The sequence below is a fragment of the Cupressus sempervirens genome, chromosome 2 (assembly GCF_028749045.1).
Source record: "Cupressus sempervirens isolate cs-2001-9-10 chromosome 2, ASM2874904v1, whole genome shotgun sequence".
NCBI classification, from domain to species: Eukaryota; Viridiplantae; Streptophyta; class Pinopsida; order Cupressales; family Cupressaceae; genus Cupressus; species Cupressus sempervirens.
Genome location: NC_143119.1, coordinates 344915546 through 344933142, shown reverse-complemented (window position 1 = coordinate 344933142; position 17597 = coordinate 344915546). Strand labels below are relative to the sequence as shown.

The 17597-nt window shown below is 36.4% G+C and overlaps 1 protein-coding gene across 1 annotated transcript in view; it reads left to right on the top strand.

The window, feature by feature from the left end:
* Positions 1-8829, top strand: part of MGP1 (MALE GAMETOPHYTE DEFECTIVE 1) — a 55473-nt gene extending 46644 nt beyond the window's left edge. The window contains exons 5-7 of the mRNA XM_089813651.1: positions 2892-3038; positions 8215-8337; positions 8567-8829. Coding sequence (XP_089669777.1) covers positions 2892-3038; positions 8215-8337; positions 8567-8633 — 337 coding nt within the window. The 3' untranslated portion in view covers positions 8634-8829. The remainder of the gene's footprint in view (positions 1-2891; positions 3039-8214; positions 8338-8566) is intronic.
* Positions 8830-17597: the final 8768 nt, after the last annotated feature.

Sequence of the window (17597 nt, the reverse complement as noted above, 5' to 3'; positions counted from 1 at the left end):
TCAAAAAATAATGGAAGCTGATTCCACTATCCAAGGAGGAAAAAACGGTCTAGCTTCTCCGCAACATTGGAGAAACCCGCCCTGCAATTAGTCCATGTAACCCCCCCTGGCTTCCACTTTCCAAAGGCTATTTGACACTACAAATCCTGAAAATCTCTCTGGACTCTGCCAACCGTACCGACACCCCTCCTTTTATCGGCCAGAGCCAAAGTCTCTCCCACTACCACCACAGTTTGGTTACCCAGACCCTGCAGAACATTAGAAATCTCCTTCCACACCAACTTTTTTTGTTCCTTCTTAACAGGCCCATAAACATTAACCAAGAAATCAATGAAATTCATTGATAAAGAACAGAATTTACCAACTTAACAATACCTTGACTTAGCAACTGGCTCAACTTCGACTGTTCGCAGCTTCCTGAGAATACCCAATCCTCCAGAAGCACTCTCTGCCTGCACAAAAAAAACCAGACCACCTCATTCACACACCAAAAATTCTTGCTGCAACCTCAATCTCCATCTTCGTCTCTTGCACGTAAATCACCTCTGCTTTTGCTTGATCAAAGCCACTGATCAAAAGCCTCTTGTCAGGGGCATTGCAGCCCCTGACATTCCATGTTAAGAACTTCATGGCTGGCAAATCTAAGCTTTGTCTGACCTTTCATGTTCCTAGCACCCGCAAACAACTTTTTAATTGATCTTCTGCCCCTAGTACTTTGACTACCAAGATTGATTTTAGTTGTAGCTGGTTCAGATTGTTTGATCAGTCTTGGTTTTTCAATCCCACTTCCTCATTCACTCGAAATACATCCTCCTCCACATAACACAGATACAGGCATGCATGCTGAAGTCCTCCTTGGCTATTGCTTCCAATCCTGTCCCCTATAGTTTTAAAAGTTTATTCATTCCAGTACTCATGGGGCAGGTTGTACAAGCGGACCTATTTTGGGATTTCCTTGATCAAGGCCTGTTTTGGGTTAAAATTTGGGGCCCAATCCTTGATGAAAAATTGTACACCACTCATCAGGAATGGTCCGTTATACATCACTCATGTCTTTTCGCGGGCCGTTCCCACTATGATCAGGAAGAAACCATTAGTTAGGGTTTTCACAACCACCTGCAAACTCCAAGTGTCGTTCACCAACTTACGAATATTTGAGAAAGCTGGTCATCCCCCACTCCACTTCATAAAAAAAGCCCTTCCTTGCAGCATTTTCATCGACTCCTTCCAGGATGATGAATCAATCCTGATATCTAGGGCCCTGTTATCTATAGTAGACGGTATTTCTTTGGTCAATGGGGAAGACAACTTTTTCAGAGCAGGCTTGTGTGGTTTCCATACATTCTCCTCCAGCAGTTTGAAACCACCCCTGATGCCGTTCATGATTTTTGAATATCCCCATCTGTTTCGTGGGGCTTGTGTCTGCCATCGATTAGGACCATCGCTGCTGTGACCTTCCTGCCACCTTGCCGCTTGTCTGTTGCTTGGTGGGATCCAAGGCCGCCGTGGACCCATGCCAAAGGCAGACCTGGCGTACCAGTTGTCACCATTTCGAGGTCATCTAAACCCGAGCCTCCTCCTCCACTCCATTTAATTCTTTTTTATAATACTATGTATTTTGATTTTCACTTGAAGAAGTTAAATTGTAGATTTGTATTCGATAATCCAATTGGTTTGCTAAATAAATTTTGAATTATAATATAATATTATAATCAAGCTTTGTGTCACACTTACACTGGATAGGGATCTCTTTTTAGTTCTCAAGGAAGGACAGAAGGCTTATCAACACTTCTACAGGAGTTTATTGAAAAATCAATTTTAGAATTGTATTTTTATTACCAGGGAGATTCCTTTTCTATTTCAAAGAAAGCTTTTACCTTACGCACTGTTCTGTTTTACGTTGTCCTAAAGGGACAAGTTAACATTGACAAGGGTTGAATTTTGGTATAAGAGTAACTTGATTGACAAAGTTGTTTCACTTGCATCACTTGCCAGTTTGCAAAGTGTATCATTTGCTAAATTTTCAATTTGCATTGTGGCTGATTCAATTTGTGGTTCTTAAATTTGTGTTTCCACAAATGGTTTATCCAGCTTGAAACTTAGTGCATCTTAATACCATGAGTGACTATGATCTACTCATTTGTGAATTTCCTAGACCTGATCACATCACCAATACCTCTCAAGCCTGGAATTCACAAATGGTTTATCCAAGCTTGGAGCTTAGCATAGTAAAATACTATTGTTGAACTGAGATTATCTCATTTGTGAATGTTCTAGACCTGATCACATCATCAATACCTCTCAAGCCTGGTATTCACCACAATTGTTATGTGCCTTCACTGCTACCATTTTCGTCCCATAAGAAGCTCACTTCTATGTGCACCAACATCAAATCAAGCATATTCACCTGATCACATCATCAATACCTCTCAAGCCTGCTATTCAACACAATTATTTAGTGCCTTCACTGCTATCATTTTCGTCACATAAGAAGCTCACTTCTATGTGCATCAACATTAAATCAAGCATACTCACTCTCAAAGAACTCGTACTTCTGCATTGTTCTATGAAATAATCTACTCTTTATATTCAAGACAAACTTATTCTAATAGTTTTTCAGCAGGAGGTTTTCTTTTGTCGTCTCTTCTCAATTTTTCATCTTCAGTGTCATAAAAGCATATTTTATATGCTTTCTGATACATACTATTTGACAGCCACTGCTTACATGTCTTAGATAAATTGCTAAATTTATTGGATGCAATTCATTTTATCATTCAATGTAATTTCGTAAGCCTCTAATAGAAGGGTAGTAAAATGACAGTCAAGATAATGAATCATTTCTTTGTTATTAATTATCATTCCTTTCAATAAACCTCTTATTTATTTTGTAGGACTGGCCTTCGTGATAATTTTGGCATTGAGAAGATGAGGATGGATGCATTGGACAAGGTAGAGAAACAGCTGAAGAAGCCCTTGATGAGGGATGATAAGAAGGGCCTGGCACTTCTGAAAACTGAATTTAATGCAATAAATAAGAAGTAAGTCATCTAATCTAATAGAGAGTTGTCTATATATTAAGCAATATCATTAATATTATACAATATTTCTCTGATTGCTTTGCTAAATGAGCATCAATTAAATGTTTTAGCCCATTCATATTTTATTCTTGCCATCATTTCTAACAAGGCCACAAACATCTTGTGCAACTTATTTTTTAAAATTCCAGAACAATGCTATGATTAGCACACAGTTACTAGGTCCTGTTGCAATATGAGTATGGGTACTTGTAAGTTATTTTCCAAATTTTCTCTGGAGTATGTTATATGTGTATTATGGTGGGATGAATGCATTTCTCAATTTGATTAGCTGGAATCCTGTGATCCATGCATGACTTGAGTGGTTATCAAACCTGCCCTTGTTAAATTAAAGTTAAGAAAAGCAAGTCAACATTAACACACATAGTTTTGTGTATGATGTAGAGGACATACTTGTAAAGTTTCAAGCAGAACTTATTAATAACCTGTAAAATAATTCGAGCAGAATGCGACAGTCATTTCCAAATCTTATCATATTGCTTCTATTGAACCTAAGTCACAAGGTTAGAATGTCTATATGTGTATTATGGTGGGATGAATGCATTTCTCAATTTGATTAGCTGGAATCCTGTGATCCATGCATGACTTGAGTAGTTATCAAACCTGCCCTTTTTTAATTAAAGTTAAGAAAAGCAAGTCAACATTAACACACCTAGTTTTGTGTATGATGTGGAGGACATACTTGTAAAGGTTCAAGCAAAACTTATTAATAACCTGTAAAATAATTCGAGCAGAATGTGACAGTCATTTCCAAATTTTATCATATTGCTTCTATTGAACCTAAGTCACAAGGTTAGAATGTTTATATGTGTATTATGGTGGGATGAATGCATTTCTCAATTTGATTAGCTGGAATCCTGAGATCCATGCATGACTTGAGTGGTTATCAAACCTGCCCTTTTTAAATTAAAGTTAAGAAAAGCAAGTCAACATTAACACACCTAGTTTTGTGTATGATGTGGAGGACATACTTGTAAAGGTTCAAGCAAAACTTATTAATAACCTGTAAAATAATTCGAGCAGAATGCGACAGTCATTTCCAAATTTTATCATATTGCTTCTATTGAACCTAAGTCACAAGGTTCGAATTTGAATTAGGCAAAACAATAAATTTGGATGATGCTCATTTGAGTAGGGTGGAAGCTTTGAAAAAGATGTTTTTGCGATAAATTTGCTCTATATAAATTTAAATTCAAAATATATATAAATAATAAGTCTGTTAAATTGCCTATAGTTTGAAATTGCTAAATATATTTGAAATTATATTAATTAATAAAATAATATAGCCAATTTATAATTTGTTAAAATAAAATAATATTATATGAAACTTAAAATTAATATAAATATTGTTTTTATATTTATTCAATTAAAATTATTGAAAATAAAACAGCATTATTAAATTTGAATACATTATCATAGGTTTAAAGATATTATCATAGATATGCTCAAAAAGTTAATTTAATTTATTAATAAATAACAATTATGTTAAATTTTATATATTAAATAAAAAAATTTATTATTAAACTATTATTATTATTATTTTGATAGGTAATGGTCTCAAGCCAGGATCAACTTGGGGCTTGAGGAGACTCAAACCCAAGACCTCCCAATTGAGAGGCTCACAACTCTTCGCTGTGCCGTGGGGTGTTCACCTTAAATAAGAAATCTATTATGCTTTCAAATCCAATTTAAATATTTTAAAGTATAAAAATTTAAAATAATAGGCGTGGGTGGGATCCCTGGCAGGGATTGGTTATAACTTTCTAAATCTTTTTCAATAAAATTCAGTGCCCGAGAAACATGCTTCTTAAGTTCTTACACCTGCAATTTTCATGCCTTGCAGACATGCTCATTACACCTTAAGTTTCAACACCTAGGACTAGTGAATCAAGCAAAGGAAAGCTCAAGTAGTACTTGTGTGAAGCTTCAACCATAAATATGATGAGGAAAAGTTGCATTACAAAAAGAGTGCACTTGCCACCAATAAGGATGGATCATTTCTGCTCAGGCTTCTCTTCCCCAACTTGGAAATTTGTTTCAATTGAATACATTTTATTAAAAAAATGCTTGGGCCTTCTCTCTGTATGAATGTCAGTGTGAATTCCGACAAATTTTCCAGTGTACTGCTTCCGGGGAAAAGAACATTGCGTTTCCTGTTTGGGGACTTTTCAGAGGCTTGTAGACTTGGAGCTAATGTTCCCCCACAACACCACCACCTAAGCCGGAAGCCAGATCACTTGATATGTGGCACATGCAATTACACAATAGTCACAAACTTTAGCTTTGTGAAAACTAGTTTTCCTTTCATGGTGCACTTGCAGAGATCTTATATTTCAGTCATTGTTCCCCCATTGTTGTCCCCACACTACCCATATTTAGGCCCTTGGTCCCCCCTGTCCCCAAAACAGCTGTCATGCTCCCATGTCGCCCCTTCAGGAAACTTTGTGCAACTATGGAAATTTCAAAATTTTCTGAGAAGTCGATGAAATTTTGAGCTTCATACTTAAATTAATGATAGCTTTTCCATCCATTTCTTTCATTTGGTACTACCAGTCCCCATGCTCTACTTTCATTGTCCACCAGATTAGTTTGGTTGTGGGACCTATCATAATTTGTCATACAACATTATGATAGGTCTTTTTAACTTCAGTGCACAATACATCATGGGAGTGGTTACATTTGCCATTCATGGAAATCAGATATTGTCATTCATATTTATAATCACAAAAGCAATAGGAGAACAATTTGAACAAATTGTCCTACATGTGTCAGAGAACAAGTTTAACAAAGATAAACATTGGCTGTAAATGCTTTCAAGATGAAATTCTGTTGTCATAGTTGCAATATTGACCTTCTGTAAAGATTCTTGATCAGACATCACTTAGAGTTCTTGACAGTTTCTTAGTACACCTTGTACGTCATTTCTTTGGAGAATGACATTCGTATCCTGATACTTCAGATTTATGTGTATTAATATTTTCAGGCCCATCTAGAACAGGTTTATGAGTTGAACTTTGCAGTGCTTGTCTACCTTTGCTAATATGCTAGAATGGTTGCACTGTTGCACATGTTGATAATTTCAGTCCTCATTTAGCTCCAGAAACTATTTGGGCTACACATCAGCAATCTCAGTCAATCCACTTCGATTTTTTGAGCATTCCATTCTCCCCATGTATGGGTAACTCATTCTTGCTTCTTGTAGGCCAGGAATTGGCTTGCTGTCCTGATAAAAACACTTGCTAATTGAAAGGATTACTTGATTAAGCAAAACCATGCGAAATCTCAAACAGTTTCTTTTAGAACATTACAAGTCTTGCTCAGACCCTGCTTGCCCATGGACTTTTATTGAGTCACGTGCACCTGGAAAGTAAAATCAACATATCTACAACCTTCTGTAACCTTATATAACAACCTTCAGCTTTTAACTTCACAGTCCAAACGATTCAGACATCTCTCCCAATTGTTTGACTGTACCTTACAAGACACTAGGATGACCAAGACAGAGGGAGACCTTCCTTGTGCACTTTACTTGTGCTTAGCAATTGTGCAGCAAGACTTAAAGATAATTAAGAGTTTTCTAGATTTGCAGGACAATTTTTCAATATATTTGTTACTTGTAAAATGTGTTTTGTCTATTTTTGAGACCACAGTGTCATCTCAGTGTGTTGCCTTGACTCACATGCTTGGGTATGTTATTACTTTGTAACTTTGTAAGGATGGTTGTGTTCTTTTAAATCTGCCAGTTGGGAGCTGTGTTACATGGGGACACGTCCTCACTGTTCAAGTCAATTATCATTGTCAGTTGCAAAAAAGATTGAAGGTGCATTTGCTGTGGTCTAGTATGGTATTGAATAGTGTGAAAAGTAGTTGGCATGCAGGCTTCTGTAGACATCGTCCAACATCATTTTTGACTTAATGTCATACTTATATTGATGCTGTCATCCTGCTGAACATTAACTTGTAAATCTCTCTCTCACACTCTCATGTATGTGTGTCTGTGTCTATATATATATATATATAGCCATTGTGTTAACTGATCAAGAAAGTACTGAACACTTTTCATAAGTTGTGAGGTTCGGGGCATTGACCTGAATTTGTTTTTTGGTTAACTTGTCAAGCATTTTCGAGTTTACTCGTCAACCATTTCCCAAGGTTGACTCGTCAAATAGAGCTTCTTGCAGCAATATTGAGCTGTAAGGGAGATTGAAGATTGTAACAGGTTGAAGTTACTGGATAATAATATTGTACTCTCTATTTGGTGGACATAGCCCCAAGGATTGGGTGAACCACGTTAAATCTGTGTCTTTTGGTCGTTTATGTGTCCTTTATTCCATTGTGTTATTAGTTAGATTTGAATGTAACTGTTATATTTCCGTCAAAGAATCCTAACAGCACCACCTCTGCCCCCAAAAATGGCTGTTGGACTGCCATCCCTTAAACACATCTCACTATACCTGTCCTGGAAATGCTCTGGAACACAGGTTTAGACCAAATGACATCTTGCAAACAGTTTCTAGGATTGTGTGTAAGAGATATAATCCCTTTTCAGCGAATTTCATTGCCGACTGGAGTCATCAAATGCTTCACTCATTTTAAGCATCTTTAAATGACATGGAGCTCCTTGTATCCAAGGTGTGTATTTGCCACTGTTTTCTTCAGATCCAACATATTGGAACTTTTTTGTACTGGGAGCAGTAAATCCTTTATTGGGTGTCAATTTTGGGTTCATGTACCCTGAAAGGATTATGTAATTCTAGAAATGAGAATTTCATCATGCATGCTATTTTTATATACAGAAGCCTCATCTGTTAAGTGTGTAGACATAACAGAGTTTCTGGTATTTCCAGTACATCCATTACCGTTTTGTATCCACAACTTGATTCACTACTAGATACAGACAATGATTGATATGCTACTTTTGTCACTAATTTTCTTTTAGGTTGATGATGCATTTTTATGAAAGTGCAATCACATTACTTGGTCTTATTTTTCAGGATTGCAATTTTCTTGTTGCTTCAATTTGAATTTTTTTCACCTGCACAAATGAGGCAGTATAGTAAAAGCCAATTTTTATTCTAATATGAACTCCCTTTTTATTCTAATATGAACTCCATCACAGGGTTGGTATTAATGTAGAGGATCTACCTAAATATGAAGAGCAGTTGGAACATACTGTTGCAAAGACACAGTTGGCAGATCTTAAGAAAGATGCACTGGCAGCTATTGAAACACAGAAAAAGAGGTTCAATTTTCCCTTTTATCACATTGTTTGTCAGGCATTTTTATTGATTTTAAACTTAGATTACTTTTTGAGCAGCATTCGATTTTCTTTCTGTTATTTTGGGAATTGAATTGAACTTACTAGGCATGCACTTTTTCTTTGCATTGGTATTCTTGTATTGCTAAACACCTTATTTTCCACAGATGTCTATTTCCGGTATATTTGTAACTGTTTGTATTGAACTCTCCAGGTTTGGATATAAAGACGAGGATGCGGATATTGATACAAGGACTTTAGATATTCGCAACTTTATTTGAAAGCTCAAGAAAGTTAATTTTCTAGATTTAGTCTGGTGCATTAACTGTATTTGGATCTTGAGGATTTCATACAACTGAAGATTTTGTTTTCTGAAGGACGGACAATTTGACGTTTTTCATCTATAGTGGTTTCCTTTTAGCTGCATTGGACTCATTCAGAGAATTTGAATAAGAATGGCTATAATGTTATCAAAATTGTGAGAGAATTTATGTGTTTGATAATTTAAAGTTGGTTTCTCAATTCAATTAATAAGCAAAAGCTACAAACAATGACGCGTATTTGTTGTCAAAATTGTGAGAGAATTTATGTGTTTGATAATTCAAAGTTGGTTTCTCAATTCAATTAATAAGGAAAAGCTGGAAACAGTGACAGGTATTTGTTTTTGTTGAGATGAGAGTAAAACGGCTTCTAATTTTCTTCGTTGTGGACCATACTTGGAACCCATCAACAGTCAAGTGAGAAAGTGATAAGAGGACTAGCTCATTAGCAACTAGTTGCCAAGAATGGAAATGGAAACCATGTAATAAGAATGGAAACCTAAAAACTAAATTAACGTAAATTAATTAAATCATAGAAGAATAAGTTAATATGGAATATTTTTAGATGTTTAGCACAATATAATAACAATTTACATAATGCTTATTTTAAGAGGTTTAATATGTGTGAGGAGAAGTTGGAGTGAGGGTGCAACAAGAGAAATACTGGTGGCTTAGATAGGGGAGCAATATGTTAGTCCAATAACATCATCATGTAGAAAATGAGAAATGAAAAACTGACCAAAACACTAAAAACATGGGTATTAGATTCAGGAGAAGTTAGTAGGATGCTGAAACAGCCGGTGCGATTGATGTTATAGCACATTAGATGTGAAGAGACATGGAGTGAGGGGTTAAGAGGACAAGAGGTATGCAATAAAGGGGTGAATAAGAAAGAGGAAGTGGGTGAGTTTTGGTTAAAGAGTGGTGAAAAATGTGAGGAAGAAAGGAATAATAAGAGAGGGAATGAAATGGTTATGTAGTTGAGAGTAGGAAACAATGATAGAATGCTGAGAAGAAATTACTGGTGGCAAGAAAACTGGGATGGGGTAAAGTGTGTAGAAGGGGTGAATAAGAAAGAGGAAGAAGGTAAATATTTGGTCAAAGAGGTAGGTAATATGTGGGGAAGAGAGGTAGAAAAAGAGAGATAGTGAAGTTGGGTACAGAGTTTAGGGTAGGAAACAGTGTTTCGGTGCTGAAAAGAAATCACTGGGAAGGAGTAGGGCTGGCAACAAATTTGTGAAGCCAATAACCAAAATGGAAAAATATCAAATTGATTTTACTTTTACTTATCACTGTTCTATTCACATCCGAGATCATGCTAGTTCTCATCTCTCACAGTGGCTGAAAGGTTTGTTAATAGGCTCCAAAGAAACAGATTTTGCGCACACATAATTACTGAATTGAAGAATGATCATGTACAAGAGCCTGCAAAGGAATAATGTTGTTGACGAAATTGTGTTATAAACTTTTCTGATCAAATATATACAACATTCTAGGGTTATTGAGAGTTACTATAGTAGATGTAGACACCCTAAAATTGGCAAAGACCTAACAACATGAGTTTTAATCAAATAATGAAACTTAAAGTCAAAATCAGATAAATGACTTTAAAATCAATTACAACGTCAAGTTGTTTGAGTAATTAATCAATTAATTCCCTAAACCTTGATAAAATTCAAAAAAACCAAAATCACTTTCAAAGAGGAAATTAAATTCATAAAATCAAAAAGGAAAAAACTAAAGACAAAAGTTGAAAAGAAATGCAATATTTAATAAATCAACTAAAATAATTTATCCCCTCAAAAGTGAAATCTCCTTTTTTTGGAATTTAAAAGAGTTTCAAAATCTCTATTTATCTTCACAAACCAACTCTATTGGACTGCTCCTTTTGGGGTTTTGTGAGATATTTTCAATTTCACCCTCACTTCTAGTAAAAGGTAAATCTCAATCTTTACTCCAAACCCCTTCTAAAATCCTATAAATAGAAGGGAAAATCAAGAACAAAAAGACTCAAATTTTATATATCCTTACTATAGGCATATTAGAGCTAAGCATTTTGATAATCTGCTTAACAATATTGTTATATAGATTTTTTAGTATCATCTTAGCATCATTTAAGCATTATATAGCATTATTTAGCATTGTTTAGTCTCATATTAGCATTTTCATGTTCTTATCTTGATATATCTTGCACTTCATATAGATCTCATATAGTCTATCATAGATTTCCATAAATAATATAATCCCATTCTAGAACCGTCACTAAGATGTTGGTTTGAGAGCCATTTTTACCAATTGTAGTTAGGGAAACATGAGATGTTCATGGATGCATTATTTAGCAGTTTTCTCTTGGGTCTAGCTTAGTTTACTATTATTCTGATTGCATTCTACACCAAGGTCTCATGAATATGCGTTTCCCCCATGTACAAATTGGCGCCCATCGTGGGGTTCAAACTTAAAGCCTCATTCTCGCTTAACTTTTCATGCTAATCTTGACTATCTTTGTAGATATGTGTGTTACTCTTATTTCTTGTGTAGATCTGACTTATTGCAAGCTTAACAACGTTTGAGAAAGCTCATAACATACATAGCAACCTTTTGAAGATGCTTTCGAAATCCCAAATACCAGATTTGGTGTTTTTTTGGCATTTTAGCACTGTTGAACACTGTTTTAACGCTTTTGAATTCTTTTATCACACATTGGTAGTGTCCTGTAATGCATTTACATATTTTATAGTGCATTTACAAGATTTTATAACACATTTGAAAGATTCTCTAGCACATTTACAAGATCCTATAATGTATGTAAGCCATTCTATAGCGCATATGAGCATTATTGCAATGCATTTGATCAAACCTAAAATTTGTCATATCTGACTTGAGAATTTGGTTTCTGGGTGCTTATAGGTCTCTTCTGAATTGAAAAAAAATTCACACATCATTGAAATTGCAAAAAAGGAGTGAAGAAAACTAAAAAATGCACCTAGCCCTTTTTCCATCTCTGAATCAAGTAAGGCTAAACCCTCTTGGCATCTAGTACTTAACTGCGACATTTCCATTTCCAAATCTAGTTTAAGCTAGACAAAACTTATTCGAATCTCAAACTTGGTAATAGGCACATGCTCTTCATTCCTAGGAGTGAATCAAAATGCCAAAAATGCCTAGTTTGTTATGAGGATTAGTTAAGGAATGAACAAAACACCTAGCTTAATTAAGAGCCTCTTGCCTTCCATAGATTAAAGGCTCTGGAACTGAACGAGTCATGTCTGGTGTGTTTAGAAGTCAAGATAGTAAGGGTATGCTGTCACCCTTATAGGGTAATTGGATTCCCAGAGCTTTTGATTTCAATCTCTCTTGCTTTTTCATAGGTAGATTAAAAGGCCATAGAAAGACATACCTCCCAAGATTTGCCTTAGTAGGGCCGCTGAGAAGGAAAAGCCTTACAACTTGTATTCTTAGTGGAATGCAAGACGATGGTGTTCAAAATATATCCTTCCTCTAGTAGTCTCGAAAAAGATTGCGCCAAGCCTCCCTCGCATTGATGGGAGTTCTCTTTCACAGAGAGGTAAATTTGAACATAATTGGATAAACTGCTAAAACCTCGTCGTCATTAACCTTAGAAAAACCACTCTTAGGAATCAATTTTACATTCTACGTCTGTGATTACAATCTTTCATTTTTACTATTGCTGTGATTGAATGTGCTTGTACTATTACAAGAGAAGAGCTTAAAATTGTAGAACTTTCAAGAAAATTTAGACAAGACTGCAAATGAACCCAAAATCTGGCCAAAGCATTGTTGTATATCCTGAAATAGCGCATTTGAAACATGAAACAATGCATTTATTCTCTGTTATAATGCATTTGACACATTAAACAACACATTTGAACCATTTAACAATGCATTTGAAAACTTAAATAACGTATTTGCATTTAAAACAATGCTCCATCCTACAGAACAGTACTTGGCAAAGGAAAGAAAAATGTGCTTAAGTCACAAAATAGTGCATATGATTATTCCTATAGAGCTTTTCAGAGAATCTGTAAATCAATGGCTACTTGCACACATGATATCCTAAATTTGAGGGCACATTTGGATACCCTTTTCCTCTGTTAACCTTCTGCAAGCCTGGGGAACCTTAAACACGACCAATACCTTCAAAATCAAGCAAAAAATTTTCCGTCATCTGAGTCATTTAAACAATCATACCAAGGGTTTTTATTCAACAAACATCATCGATCCAACTTCGTACATCAGTCAAATATTAAATGACACACACATCCGTTCACCTCCTGACTTCACGGAGTTGAATTCTATCGCCAAAGTTTCATAACCATTGGTATTATTGGAACAATTTGCAAGATAGCTTGATACTTTATTATAATTTGATATAAAAAATTTCCCTACATTATGAAAATATTGAAGGATTGAAGGGTTTCCATTCATATCTCATGCCAGTGCACAAAACTAGTATAAGTGGTAAGGAAAAAGAACCGAAAAGATTGGCCACGTGAGTAAGTGCAAGAATAGCGAAGTTAACCACAAAATCTATACAATACTCAAACACTATTGGTCCTACAATACCCATTGATTGCTCGTTCACTACCATTGAGGAAGAATCACCCCCATTAGAACAATAGAATTCAAAACTAGCTAACGAAATGGGTTCAACTCGACTCTAGAGCGAAAATAATTTTGAGTCAACAATAGAAGACTTTCAATAGAACCCAAAGCTTGTCAACATAATGGAGAAACTACTGGAAAGACATAAAGAGCACTACCTGTTATCATTAACCCAACAAGGTGCAAAATTACTCGTTGATTTTGATACATCTAACCTCAAGAAGGATCAAGAGGATTCACCCTTAGAGGTTGTTACCCAAAAACTCCAAGACTTGCTAATAGACATGGAAGAGATGAACAGAGGGAAAGTCCAACTAGTAGAATTCATTTTAGACTCACGTGAGCTAGTTGTAAATTTGGGCAAGACTTGGGTTATGGCCTTCAATTGTTTGAGGACATCACACCTCCATTTTTACTTCTGGGGTATCAAGATCGAGATTGCATCTTCATATACTTACTTGGGGGTTAATTTTTTTAGACCTCGGTTTAGCCTGAGACCAACCATGCAGCCCAGAGTCAATAAGGGGCTCGACTCCCTTGCTATTCTTGAGTGACAATGCTTTCAACACTACTTCTAGGACACCATGACTAAGATGTCCCTTCTTGACTCCCTAGTCAAGCCGATTGTCCTCTATGGCTCTACTATTTGGGGCCCCTCCCTCTTTGACTCTGACTAGGCCTTTGTTGAGAGAGTCCAAACTCTTTTCCTTCGGCGCATTATCAGATGTCACCGATCCACACCACACAACATCATTCTGGTAGAGTTTGGTGCTCACCCTTTCAGATTGGGGACCATCTTTGATTTAGTTTGGCTTCTTCACCAGCTCCAGAGCTTCATTGATTCCTCCGATGGTCATCAGATATATTCCTACTTGACTTACTATTCCTCTATGGAGGTTGTGGGTTCAGACTCTGGCCACAGGTCTTGTTGCTGGTACACCCAAGTCTTTGCCCTCTTGGGCTCGATTGGTATTAGTTTGAATCATCTTTCCCCCTTTTTAGTTTTCTCTAGATGCTCCAACCCATCTTCTTCCACCTCAGTGGGAGTTGAATGAGCATGTTAGACTTGACACCTATAGACAGTATGTTATCATCACTTGGAGGAATCCCCTAGGTGGGCTCTGTCCGCATATAGCCTTCTATGTTGAGCACTTCCTTGATATCCAGGACATGATCATCTTACATCCCTGGTACCTCACTCATCGTTGGACTCACGCTCTTCGCATCTCCTTGGGATCTTTTAGTGGGGTTTCACCAGCTACATATTCAGATTGATCACCAGATCAGCAGGGAGGACAAGATCTGTCGACTTTGTCACCTCAGGGAGGTTGAAACCGAGTCTCACTTTATTTTTCATTGTCCCATTTACTATGATATTTGAGGGAGATTCTACTATTAGTTTAGAGAGTGTTGGTCTCTTCCCTCATTCTTTAGATATATTGACCAACACTATCTTGCACTCTACCTTCAAGAGACCATGCAACTTCGTGAGCACACTATACAGCTTCAGCTTGTTGGTAAACAAATTTGTCACAGTAGAATTTTTCCAACGGAGTGTGTGGCAAACCGTTCACAATAGTTGGATAGGCCCTTGGTATGCGGCCTTCCTCTGCGTTTAGAGGGGTAGCTCCCTCGTATGATATGATTTTGAAGCTTTTTGAATAAATAATTTAAAACTAAAAGGTGAGAAAGCTCATGATGACGAATGCACCACACGACTCCAAGGCTTTCTCGAATTACTAAATTAAAATCTCTAATAACAACAATCAAGATCTACGCTTGAAAAATATTACTAGCACAATGCTGATCCATAGATTCATAAACATCTACATCATACCGTGAGAATGCTCACTACAAAGAGAATCAATATTTCTAACAATTTAGATTTGGAAGAAGAGAACTCAAATTGCACGTTCTTTTATTTTCTTGCACCAAGAACTCAAGAAGAATTTCTGATTACAAAGACAAAATTTGTACATACTTTCCAAATATCATCTCCTAATCAAAATTTTAGCATAGTGCTCCCTTTTTCCAAAGCCAAAAAGTCCCCCTTTACAAAGCCAAAAGGAGTCCTTAAATAGACATAGAGGTTAATAACTACCTCTTCGTGGTTAATAACCACCTCCAAAATACGTGATTTTGGGGAGGTTAATTAACCTCAAGAAAATTAACCTATACAAGGAAGACTTTCAAAAACAAAACTTTCAGCTAGAATTCCTAAGAATGTATACATATTCAATCATCGATCTTCTAGCTAATAATTCTATCTATCTAGACACAATTGATCTATCCCAAAAAGCCCTATAATCATCTAGGATGATCATCATTGATTCATAGTTCGGAATGAACACATTTTCCATCCCGAGTTTGGCTGTGAAGTATCTATCCTGAATTTCTTTCGACTCTTGTCGATAGGCTGAAATGTTACAATCTCCCAGAGTGACTGCAACTAGGCTGAGCTTCATCATAGTTTCAGCATCTGATACATGGTTCTCTATTTCTGAATGAATCTGGACACTGAAAGAATCAAGGAGGAACCGACAATCAACATGCTAAAGGTCACTTATTGGCGTCCCACTTGCTCAAGCTAAGCCACTTTTTAATATCTTTATGGCTAATGGGGTCCTTTCCTCATTCACAAGAGATGACTAGAAGTCTTGAAGGCAGATATTTTCTAAAATGGTATCACCGATATCTGGAAGCGTACTTCTTAAAATAGGAGCATAATCCAACGTCTGATACTTGTACTTCATGATTGATTATTAATCTTTCTTTATCAAAAATGCTAGATGCCTTCAACCTTGCACTGCACTCTTTGTTTCCGGCTTCAAAGTAACAAACCGACCATTCAACCAAAAAGATCTATCAATATTACATTGGACTGAAGATTACCATGTCTTGTATCAAACATTCACAAGAATTTGATCATGCCCAGACTATAATTTACTCATAAATCTGCATGGCATTAATGATACTGCAGCCTATCTATAGATTGCCAATTGCCGAAGAAAGTAAGGATGCTGATTTGAATTTGAATAACTTAATGAGTGAAGCTTTCAGAGCTACAGGTTAGGAATGAATATTTCATTTTGTCAAACACTTCGCTAACACTCTACATGTTTTGTTTATGTCCACCACCCTCCTATCTTGGCATTATGCCAAACAAGTCAGGCGCAGTCTCACTCATTACTTGCATTCCTCATCACACATCCGTGGATTTGAAAATGCTATTAGTGAAGTATAAATGTTAGTACAAATGCTTTGGCAGATTTACAAGCAATTTTAACACAGCTTTCTGTTATTGCAGTCCGTTTGTCTGCTGTAGAAGCAAAACGAGTTACTCATTTCATGGAAAATATCATAAAGAGAAACTCGACTGTTTTGGCTCTTCAAGACTACTCAGAGTTAGAGAAGTTGTCTGGTAATGAGAATATCATGGAATCTGTATCAGATGTCCAGAAGTGGCTGAGTGGTATGAAGAAAAGCAATGCTACTGCAACTTTGGTTTCCAAGGTCAAGTAAAATACCAATGATCTCACTTTGCTTGATTAGCGATGCTCTAGTTATTGTTAGCATTCTTAAAGAGCAGGGACATATTTGAGTAACTCATTTCATTTGAAGTTTTAGTGAAGTGCAAATGTTATATGCTTTCTTGTCCAAACACCCGAGCTAGATGCTCTCGATTTATATCGCTGATTGCCCCTGCTTACGTGGATAGGAACAGACATTTCTCAGGTCGCAACACTTTGAAAAGCCAACTTTTTCCAGGGTAATATACGATAATGATTATTATATTATCATGGCCGTATTTTCTACTGCGTTGGCGAGTTGATATATGTATTGCTTTTTGAGCCGTACTAATGGTTCAACTTCCTAGCGTGGAAGGTTTGTCTCTGAGCTCCGCAACAATGTATGTGTATGACTTCACTTTCTCAGAAAATCTCTCATACAACCCCACGTATCCCTACATCCTGTGCAGATTCTACTCCAAAAAGTCTCGCTGTGAGCGTTTTGCTGTTGCACATTGGAGCTGAGGATAGATAGCTCGCCAGTAGATAATTTAGAGCGTTTGCATAAGGATCAAACAGTGAGTTTAGTTTGGTAAGGAATGCGGTGTCTACTGTACTTGAAATACTTCAGCACTAAGATTTAGTAGAGGCCGAGGAAAGCTAGGCTGGTATCTAGGAGAAAAGCTTAATTTGAGCCTTTAAGAAGCTTCCACAATGTTTACTCAAATTAAAGCATCTCTTAGTGCACATGATGAATTATCAGGGACTCCGTCTGATTCATTTCCATTGTTAT